Here is a 12,222-nt window from a genome sequence, read left to right on the forward strand (position 1 = left end):
TAAATTTGTTTTGCTACCAATAGAACAAAACTTAAAACAAATAACTAAGCCTTCAAGTATCAAATCAAAGCGTCTCATAAAAAGATTTGTAACAAAATAAATTGCATTTAAAACTGAAGCTGTTTAATCACTGTTCTATCACAAAAGATCTAGTTCAACCAAATGACTTTATATAATGTAGTACTTTCAAAAAATCTCATAATTATTAATATTTTTTGTATTTTAGCATAATATTGTATGTATTATTTATTCTACACTGTTGTGCCTAAAAGCAGTGTAGTTTCAAAAGTCACTAATATTTTATTTTGTAAAAATATAGTTTCTTTTCCTGTTTTCGGTGGCAGCTTTCCAATCAAGCATCACAGACTACATAAACAAATAATTTTTGTTTTGTTAGCCCAATTTGTTAATGTGAGCAACTTGAATTTAAATTAAGTCTAAATACGAGTATATTGTACTTATTATGTTGTTCTACTAACAGCATATTTAAACATCACTAAGAATGTACTAATACTCCTTTAGTTAATTTTTACATGACATTTCAAGTTTTCACAACTTGGTTATATATTACAGTAACTAAACTAACAAGCTTTGTAATTACTAAACTCCAAAGCATATAGCAATAAAAATAATTAGTGGTGCGCAGATGACAGAACATAAATTTATTCGCTTCATTTGACCACAATATCAATTTTTAACGTAAGTTAATAGTATTTGATTCAGTTAATAATAAACACAACAAGTAAATTTTTGGTGTTTATTGAGTATGCAACTATAACTCTAGATTTATACAATGAGTTTTAAAAATCATAACTAAAACGTTCCGTATAAAGTTGAAAACAACACAGTTTGATACTTCAATTTAATTAAAGAAAACCAAATAGTTAGTTTGCAACCATACAAAGAGATTTTTTACTACTTATAAAACTATAAAAAAATATTACTTTGTTAAACGTCTATAAAATTTCTTAAACGACATTTCAAATATAAATGTCTTACGAACACTTTAACAAGAACAAACCAAAAGCGAGCAGTTTGATGTACATTAGCGAAGAAGCTAAAATCTTAATTATTTAACAAATTAAATAATTTAAGAGTTGGAATACACATAGCTGCATTAGTAATTATGATCTTCTTTTCCACTCTTTTCACAATATCACCTTCGGCAATTTTGTTCAGGAGTTTTTTGTTTGACGAATGAAATTAGTGTTAAATCTTCGCATCGTTTGGAGACTGAATTTCACAAAAAGGTTTAAATTTCAATAAAGTTATATGAATACAGGTTTAAAGCAAAATGTAACAAAGTTGTAAGCAATAAATGAATTTAACGTTTGTTGTTATAACTTAAATTATCATGTTCTAATAACTTTTTCTGTTTACAAACTTGGTATTTAATATCAATTTAAAACACAAATTAGATTAATTTTTAATTATTGAAGGCATCTGGAAGGAGTATTATAGCTTATTTATGAAGTGTTTATGACTATTTCAGTAGTTAAATAAAAGTTGACTTTTAAAAGAACTTATTAACAAAGTATAAATATCAATTTCTAAAAAGCTTGCTGATAACACGTGTTTGAAGTGATTTTACACACTTTAGACATACATATATATATATATATATATATATATATTTTAAGGTTAATGTTCAAACTTAAACACCTTCTACTGAGCCCACTTGAAGGGCTTTTAAATAATTTATTGAAATGGCGATTTTAAAAATTCTGGTACATATGTTTCATAAAGCTTTAATTTTTCATAAAGCTTTAATCATCAGCCAGTTAAATTCAAAATAAAAAGCACTGTACTAAACATTTGTAATGTACAATACTACGTTATACTGTTTTTTGTTATTTTGCATAACTTTTGTATCTTTGTTTAGTACAGTGCTTTTTATTTTGAATTTAACTGGCTGATGATTAAAGCTTTATGAAAAATTAAAGCTTTATGAAACATATGTACCAGAATTTTTAAAATCGCCATTTTAATAAATTATATATATATATATCATTAAACGAATAGTTTGTTTAACAAACGAAAAAAAAAAATAAATTGCTCATAAATTTTTGGTTTGAGGACTTAGGTTATCGAGTTGCTGATCAAAATTATTATGAGCTAAAACACGAAGAATAAAACTTAGCAGTTAAAGTTTAACTCTAAAACCAAAAACTCTACGAAAAATAAGACTACTAAACTTTAAAACATCAAATGTTTTTCTTAACAAAAATGTCCAAGAAAATTAAAAAAAAAGTTATACAATTGTATCTAACATTGAACACACATAAAATATATATTGTACTCTACGTTAGAAAGTAAAGTTTTAATCTGAAATTTTTTTAAATATAAAACTATCAATAAAATAAGCGAATAATTTAACCTTCTATACACCTTAGCTTAGAGCAGGGGTCGGCAAACTGCGGCCCGCGGGCCAAATGCGGCCCGCGAGCATGTTATTTTTTTGAATGGAATGCGGTCCGCGAAAGAAAATTTTGTGGCCCGCGAGCATGTAAATGTGGCCCGCTGAGCAAAATTATATTTCTAGTAAAATTTTTTCGGCAACTCGAATTAACTTGATTAGTTTGATTTTAAGTCTCTCTATAACATTTTAAAATAATTTTTAGTATTTACTGCTTTAGTTTAAAAATGTGAAAAAGACAGATAAGCGTTCTACCAGGATATGTTTCTCAGTTTCATAATTACTTCTTTTTTACAACAGTAAATAATTATCTGAACAAAGAGTGTCAAGAGTGCTTTGATTTAATAAGTTGGTTATATAATACCTATTTATTAAATAAACTAAATGCTAATATTTTCCATTTTGTACAAAAGTAATGCACAGTAATTAACTAAAGTGTCATTTCTCTATAGCTTAGATATTCTTTTTCAATATTTTTTATACCTATATATTCTTTTATAATTTTTTATTTGTAAATGTTTTATTTTAGTGTGAATACATTTAAAGTAACATAGTAATAAGAAATAAGGTTCATTTGATTTTTGTTTTGACACATTTTATTTTTTTATAAGTTTTCTATGCACACCAACTTAAAAAAATGCTCATATTTTAAACCACTTTTTATTTAATACTTTAGTTAGTTTAAGTTTAGTTTATGCATACTTTTCTAACATTGTTATTTATACATGTCATATCTAAATTTGTACAGACACACTTAAAACAATTTATATGACATAAGTTAATATAGTTTTTGTTAGGTATACATTCCATTTTTCAAACATTGTTAATTTTATGCCTTGCATATCAATACACACAATTGCTGTTTTTTCGAGCTACCTATTTAATATAAACTAGATATAGGGATGGTAAATTTATAAAGTTTGTACATTGTTAATCAAAGTAGTTCAAATTCAAGCAAATAAACAACTAAACATTGCCACACACTCAGACTATAACTATTTGAAGACTTCAAATCTCAGGCCAATTAAGCCATTTTTTTAAGTTTTTGGCTAGAATTGCTTTTTGTATACGAAAATGCTTTTGTTTACTCAGGCTGGCTTTTTTGCTTGAAAGATAGGTAAATTAAACTTATGATGTATGTTTTGCTTAATCCAGAGTGTTAGTTTAAGTTTTAATATATGTTAAATTTTAAGTCTTGCAGCTGATATAATTTAAAATATTATTTATATTATTGTGTACATTAAAGAATGAACAATCAGTGTTGCCAAAGTAGTTGAATACCGGAAAAGCTTTGAATTCGTGAATTTACGGTTAAAAATTCTAGAAAAAAACTTGAATTTCAGAATTTTTGAAAAAAACCTGGAGTTTCAAACAATTCTTACATTCAAAGTAATGAAATTTCGATTTGACTCAAAAAAAATTACCAAATAAATGTTTTTTTATTAAAAAAATATTATAGTAGCTTAACAGTATTTTTTAATATAGATAAATGTTTTAAGACATTTTTTTAAATTTTAATTAAACTTTATACTAAAAATAAAAGAAGGAATTGTAATTCCAAAAACTCCGTATTGGTACGTTGCACCTTTACTTGAAAAGTTTCACCGACTGTTGTGCTTCGTGTTGGAACTAAACCAAGAAATTCTACTAAAATGTCAAAGTTAGTAAAAACACCTCTAATAAAAATTCTCAGATGAGCAATAGTTTTTCTATCAGTGCTCTCATGTTAACAGATTGATTAAAGTCCTAATTTGATTTATGCGAATTTATAACCTTAATGCATTTCCTAAACACGACTTCATGTTGTCATTGAAGAAATAAACAAAAGTTTTTCATTACCGCCAACATCAATTCTTTATAAAAGTTTTTAATTATAAACGATAACTCATTTTAGGTAATAAGTTTTGCCACTTTATTACTTGCCTTAACAATTTTTTCTGATTATTCTGTAGTTACTGAAGATAATAATGTGCTTTGTCGGAAATGACTTTAATGATTTTTTTTATTGTTTCTCGCAATAACTCCTAACTAACGCTTTTTTTTATTCTTGTAGCTCGCCTTATATTTTACAATTAATATTTTTAAATGCAATATTTTTATTGCGAATAAAGAATTGCTATCATGTTTAATAAAAAAAAATTCTACTTTGCTAATGACTCAATAAATTTTTATACTTTTGTTAAACTTGTTTAAGAAACTCAATTGTCCATTCCAGCTGACTTATATATTTTTGGCATGTAATTTATTTAGTGTTAATAATCTTTCTTATTTCTTTATGTAGTGAACTTTATATTAACTGGATTGCTAAACAAACAGGCTATTTTAAAAGCTTGAAAACTCAGGTGTGTGTGAAGATTTTATTTCAAACACATTAAACAAATCTTCCAATTCTCAGAATAGTTTTTATGACTGTTGTGTAGTTTACTAATTGCATTTTATCTTGTTTTCTTACACTTTGTGTACTTTTTGATAATGATGATATTTTAACTAGATATTTAAGCTTGATTAACAACTATTTATTATTTTTTTCAAATTTTAATAAATTTAAGCTGGTTTGATACATCACAGACATTTTTGCTTTTTAGTGGCAACCATGTAAAAGTCTAATTACTAATAAAATATTTTATTAATGAATTTGAGAATTAATTATGTTAAATCATTTGTTTTATCTTTCTTGAATACAAACAGGTATTAATTTTATTATGTTAACTAATTACTAAATTTCTTAATGAGTGTAATTTTTTTAACTCGCAAAAACTTTTTTCGAAGTAAATATTCTTAGAAATATGAAAAAGTGTTGATGATATAACAAATGTATAAAAGTAATCCATAAATTGTCTTTCAAGTTAGGTTTTTATAGAGAGTTAGGTTGTAAGTAAAATTTAAAAAATATCAAGTTTAACTTATTAAGGGCTTATGAAAGTACATATTTTATTAACAATATTAGTACATATTTATTAAAGTATATTAGTCAATGTAAATCATAATCTAATAAATATTAATTTGAATAGGCATTCTATGTATAGCTAAAAGTCATTTTAAATAATAAGGTCAATAAAAGTAAAACTTTTCTCTAGTGTGACTAAAACTAAAACCATAAGATTGTTCAAATGTCACTAAAACTAAAACTGCGGCCCGCGAACACTTTGGAAACTTGAAATTTGGCCCACGACCACCAACTGCCTGCCGACCCCTGGTTTAAAAGCTAAGACTTAATAACAACCAAATAAGAACTTTTTTGAATAACTAATATTAAAAAAAAAGACCAATTTTTTTATAATAACTTATTTGCGCCGCAGGCATCAAATACTTAAAATTGTTGTTAAATTAAACTTAGGAAGTACTGTTTTAAACAAGAAATATGAAACATTGAGCTTAATAATACAGAACATTTTCCAAAAATTACACTTAAAAAAAATTATGCCGAATAATATTAACTTCTATAGTCGTTACCAAGGTAGATTTAATTGAACATAAACCAGTTACCGTAGAATACTTTGTTATAAAAAGTAGTTCGGATACTAAAAAATTTGAATTTGCTTTGAACCTGATTTGGATTGAATTGTATTAGCCGTTAAAGCATTTTACAAAACATAGGCCACTTTTCCTTGCCGGCCGTAGTTACTTAAAAAAATCTAGTAATCAACGAATAAAAGTAATTTAGGTCTAGAGTTTAATAAAATAAGCATTAATACAATTTTCAAATTCTAAAGTTTTTATCAAAAAAAACTATGCTGTACAGTACTATATTGTTTTGTTGTTTTAATTAGTTACAAAAACTAAAAAATAGTTAAGTGTCAATGTCAATTGTTCCAACTCGTACAAAAAAAATTAATTGGTCATAAATTAAATAACATAATAGAAAATGATTCCAATACTAAAAACTTAACTATTATCTAAACCTGATCTGGATTAAACTTTAGTAACAATGATAGCATTTTACAAGTAACAAACCAACTTTTTGTTGCTGGTGTAATTATTTAATTATCGTAGTTATCAACAAACAAAAATGACATTAACTAAAAACATGATAAAATAAGCAACAGTAACAATTCTAGCTTAAATAAAAAAATCGTTCATACCTTACTAATTTTATGTTTCAAATAATTTTTAAAATTACTAAAACTAAAGTTTTAATGTGAGTTCCAAACGTATTAAAGTTTTTAATTCGTACGAGAATAAATATATCCAGTTTGATAATATAGTGGGAATTGACCGGCTAGGAGTTATGTGGATGGGAATTAATTCGGGTGGGAAATGATCAGGTGGGAATTGATTTGGGTGGGATTTGATTTGGGTGGGATTTGATCGGGTGGGATTTGATTCGGGTTGGATTTGATCGGGTGGGATTTGATTCGGGTTGGATTTGATCTGGTGGGATTTGATTCGAGTGGAAATTGTGCGGGTGGGAAATGATCGGGTGGGATTTGATTCGGATGGGAAATAATCGGGTGGGATTGGATTTGGGTTGGAATTGATCGGGTGGGAATTGTGCGCGGGTTGGAACTGAACGGTTCCCCTTAATTTATACAAAGAAGTTTAGAATAGTATTAAGTATTGATAGTAAAATTCGCTGCTAAATTATAGGGTGGCATGAAAGCACTTAAAAGTTATTGTGTCCATTGGAGTTATTCTATTACAAATCTGCCTGCAGACTGTCCATAAACTTGTTAGACAGTCACCTCATCGCAGGTTAAGTATGACAAACAGGTCAGGTTGACAATCTGCCCACAGACAGTCAACCAGACCCAACTGACACTTTAGGTATTGGCCCACCAACATCCACATTATTTAATTACATGCCACCTTATCTCAAAGACTATTGATGATCAACTTTATTTCAAAAGTTATTATTTTTTATTAGTTTGAGTTACAGCCGTGTCGTGAAATAAATGTAAATTTCATTGTTGATGTAGTTAAAATCAGCTAGTTAATTTTATTGTGAATTAAGTGGAAATCTTTTTAAACATCGAATATTTTCAAAAGCTTAAGACTTAATAAGTTTTTTCTTTACATTTCATTTTTTTGTCTGCAAAAATAATCTTAAAATAGTTAGCTAAGTAATAAAAGACTACGACACATTTAATAACTATGTTTATTAAAACACATCTCTAAATGAACAACATATCTAAATAAAAAACTAAATTTTTTATTTATTTTTATCAAAAAAAGTTTCATCAGGTACATACTACCGACAAAAATCTAATAACAAACATATTTGTACTTCACAAAAAGTAGAAAGTTGAAAAAACATTTATTTCTACTTTGATTCAAATTTAAAAAAGCTTCTATTTTGTAACTACAATTAACAAAAGCAGTAGTTGGAGCAGAGTTAGTATTAAATAATCACAAAGCAAGTTTCGTTAATAGCAAGGTAGTGCGAGACCGGTAAACTCGGTAATTTTCAAAGTCAACTCGCACGCATCGTACGCGTAATCGTCTTTTTCAACGTCGTAACAGCCGAAAATGTGCATTCCTTGCGCGAAAACGTAAACTTTGTTCGCGACCGGCACGGCCGCGTTCACTCTCAAAAAGTTCGGAGCGTTGCTCGTCATGACGAACCTGTTGCGCGCTGTGTCGAGGACCTCGCAGCCTTCCGCCACGTTGTCGATGAGGATCAGCTTGCCGCCCGCCACGACCAGAGAGTGGCTGTTCCTGTCGTAGTTCGTGCCGGGCATCGGGTGAAAGGTTCCGGTCGAAACGTCGAACGAAACGACGCTGTGGAGCACGCGTCGACGGGCCTCCCCGCCGCAAATCACGATTTTTTCTTCGAAAACCGCGCAAGCCGCTTTCGACCGCTCGTGGTCCATCTCCCCTCGCTTCCAACTGCGGTCGCTCGTGTCGAACTGCAAGTAGGAACGAGCGTGGTCGGAATAGCCGAAAGTTCCTCCGAAAACAAATATTTTGTCGGTGTACGCGCATGCGCAGTAGTTTGCGCGGCTGTCGGGCACCTCTCCCACTTTCATCCATTTTTTCGAAGACGAGGAGTATTTTTCAACGGACGCCACCCACATGGTTTTATCCCACTGCCACCCCCCCAAAACGTAAACTTCGCCCCTCACGCAGACGGCCTTGCAGTCGCGGCGCCTCTCCGTCATGCGCGAGTGCACTTCGCCGCCGGGCAGCCGCCACACCTCGTTGAAAACCTCGTAGTCCGTGAGGTTTCGGCGGTCGTGCCCTCCGAACGCCAGCATCTGAAAACGTTCCTGGTCGCAGTATCTGGTCGAAGTGGCGGCGCCCTCGTAACATCCGTAATTTTTGTTTGAAACCTGCTCGAATATCGGAGCGCAGGACTCGGCGAAGGGAAGGAACTCGTCGGCGAGCTGCTTCAACGCGCCGCCCGGCAGCAAGGGAAGGCGAACGGTCAGCAGAAGGTCTCTTGCGTGAGCATGGCGCCCTCCGACGTCGCTCGTCAGCCACTCGTTTGCCGCGTTGAACACTTCGCGTTCGGACGTGATGAACAGTTTCGAGCTTTTCAGTATTTTGAGCACGCAGCTGAAATTCAAGTCGAGGAAGCTTTCAGCGACAGCCGGCATTGCGAAGTTGCGTTGTATGTAAGAGAACGCCTCTTCGTGCGCGCCCGGTGCGCAGTAAAGCTTGGTGAGCTGGAATAAAGCTAAAACGTTTTTAATGTTTGTTTCGGTGGTTAAAGCCATCTTCACTCGCGAACGTGTTTTTTCATCTAAAAGTAGCTTGTTCAACTTTAATACCGAAACCAGTTCTTGCTCGTCTACACTTGTGTTTTCTAAAAAAAAATTATATGATTAAAATCTTGTTAAAAAAATGATTATTTAAAACAGAGTTGAAATCGTGAACTTTTTTAATTCATTTTTCTATAGGTTTGTTATATGTTTGTGCTGTTATAGTTAAAAATATTTTAATTTTCTGTGTAAATTTTTTGGCGTTATTGATAAGTGGCTTAGGTTTTAATGCCTGAGTCCAGCATTGCACATTAAAGAATAAAATAAATATAAAATAAAACTATAAAAATTAAACACGAAGAAACGTTTTTGGTGAACCTTTAAAAAACTTTAAATAAGTTTTTAATTTAATAATTTTAAATTGTTGTTATAAATTATTACTTATCTGTTTTTACTTGCTATTTTTATAAAAAAAGATCAAAAGAAACATCGGCGAAAGTCTTTAAATTAAACCTGTACAATCGTATTCCGAAAGACAAGCTCAGGTTAGCATAAAATTTGAACTAAGATTGGAGGAACATAAAAAGCCTTAGGGTTTCATTGTTGCCCCCCATAAATGAAAACATTTGATAGCAAAATGATAATTTTTTCAACGTTGGAAATTACATAAGAAAACAAAACGATAAGTATACGCATTACATCTTTTACAGATCCGGCGCACTCTAAATATTTCTGAAAACAACCCATATGCAAATTGTATGGGACCCTAAGATTCAACTTTCAAGTTTTTAGCTGCAAACTTTTTACATGTGGCAATCATCACAATAACACATTGTTCGCGTTTTAAAACGATTTGAAGAAAGCTTCACGAAGTACATTTATGATTTACTCAAAATAAACTTATAAATAACGAAAAATTATAGATAAAAATAGAAACCTTCATATAACATTCTCTAAATCGTTTTAAATTGCAAAGAACGTGTTTTTTTATGATTACTAAACATAAAAAAAACTCGCAGCTAAAAACTTAATGTTGAATTTTTTAGATCCTGTACAATTTACATAGGGGCTGCTTTCAGAAAAATTTAAAGTGCGCTACAGTGATAAAAGCTAGGAAGCTAATATTTTTTGTGTTGCTTGTAATGTGATTCTCCACCGTGAAAAAAAATCCTTTGGAAGCTTGAGGATCAGGGCAACATACGCACCCTACTAAGCATTGAAGTTTTTTAACGTGATGTTCAGTATTTTTAAGTGCAAATTTACTTATAAGTAGTTTTTACAGAACGAGGACTAAACTAAAAAATATTAAAGTTACTATAGAACACTAGGCTCGTTTTTATCACTTTTATTTTTATTTTTTTAAACATATTTAAATATTTTTTATTAACGTTTTTTAATTTATGAGTTCAGCTACCTTCAATTAAACTACATCGATTGTAAAAGCACGCTTATTTTAAGTAAACATATACTTACCAACATATTACTAAACCTTTTTTAAGTAAACGTTGTTTTTTTATAATCCAAATGATTTAAATAACAAATAAAGGTAAATTTTTCTAACAGTAATTGGTCAATAATTAAAACTTTTAATGTCAAAAACAGTGAGACAAATAAAATGGTACTTTTTGTATATGCTCAAAACATTTGGTCCTAGGACCTGGTGCACGCAGAACCTTCCGGTTATCGAGTCGTGCACCACGGATACCTTTCAACGTCTTGGACAGGATATAATTTATATATTAAGTATTACAATATTAGTATTAAGTATACACTTTTTACAAATGACCCAATATAATTTATTTAATTGATGTTCTTAATTTTAATTTCTTTACCTTTCAAAGTTCTTTTCTTGCATAAGCTTAGAAAGTTGTTACTTCTGAAGTTTTTACTCTGAGCTGAGGAACGGAGTCCCGTATCAACTTTTTCTGGACTTTTTTTAATTTCTTCAATTTTTTTCTGATTGTTTGTTGCTGACATGACTTTTTAATGTTTTTTATATTTAATCTATTAGTTTAGCTAAAAAACTGTGAAAAGCAAGTTATCATAAAAGTACGAGATGCAAAGTTTTATGTAGTATAAAAAATTTATAGTAACTGTTTATAAAGTATGAAAAAAATTTCTTATGTACGAGCGTTATTTACTTAGTATTAAAAAAAGCAAAGCATTCTAACAAAACAAGTCAGATTTTATAAATCAAGTACAACTTTATTCGAAATTTTAGTTTATTTAGTTTAAAAAAATTATTAACTCTTTACTATTAACATTGTTTTTTTATGCAACTATTTCATGTTCAAGTTGGAAAAAATTGCGACCTTGTCAAGCATCAAAGTGGTAAGTTGCACTGAGCAATTTTCGTTTTTGTAAAAAAGTTAAAACCTAATCAGGCATGAAAATATTAACAAAATTACGATGTTGGGTATTTGATTATTTTAAATTTACAATCTGTATATGGGTAAAAATGTGCTAGTTTGAAAAAATAATTGATGCAACATGTAAAATTCTAAATTGATAAGTCTTCGGCAGACCGCATTCATTTAAAAAAGAATTCCGTTAATTAAAACAAAATTTTTATTTTAAGCTTTGGTTGTGAAAAAAAATATTTAATACAAGTATTAATATGTTTATGCTTTTGCTACAATTATTTAAAACTTCAGTCTAAAATGCTAAATAACTATGTTTTTGTAGATGATTTTTAGTAAAAGTTTATACTCGATTTGTAATAACTTTATTTAAGATATTAGACTGCTTAAATTACTTTAATGTCAAAAAAGTAGTATAGTCACACAATATTAACCACAACAAAATTTAAACCTGATAAATAATAAATGGTACGAAACATTTTTTTACACTAATAAGGCACATAAAATTAAATATATATGTTCTACAATAAAAAACACAAAACAGTAGTATAAAAAACTTTATTTCAAATATGATATATAGTTTACTATTCACTCGAAAAGAAAAACATAAACTAAAAAAATTAACAAAATCTAAGAAAAAAAACTTGAAGAAATGTATAAACTAAATTTATAGCAAATTACTTACTTGAAAGCAGAAACACCTGGTATTAAACAACAAAAAAAATTCAATCACTTGATCTACATACTTGAGTAAAAACTATCTGCTACAAGTTTTTGCTTGAATCAGCACAAACTCACTTCCGCT

General features: G+C 29.6%; 1 protein-coding gene across 1 annotated transcript; it reads right to left on the minus strand.

The window, feature by feature from the left end:
* Window positions 1-7,779: 7,779 nt before the first annotated feature.
* On the minus strand, window positions 7,780-9,072 carry LOC145833033 (kelch-like protein 6). Its single transcript, XM_082940234.1, has one exon. The coding sequence runs from the start codon at window positions 9,070-9,072 to the stop codon at window positions 7,780-7,782; it is 1,293 nt and encodes a 430-aa protein (XP_082796360.1).
* Window positions 9,073-12,222: the final 3,150 nt, after the last annotated feature.

This window comes from Thalia democratica, chromosome 4 (assembly GCF_965202585.1).
Source record: "Thalia democratica chromosome 4, ktThaDemo2.hap1.1, whole genome shotgun sequence".
NCBI classification, from domain to species: domain Eukaryota; kingdom Metazoa; phylum Chordata; class Thaliacea; order Salpida; family Salpidae; genus Thalia; species Thalia democratica.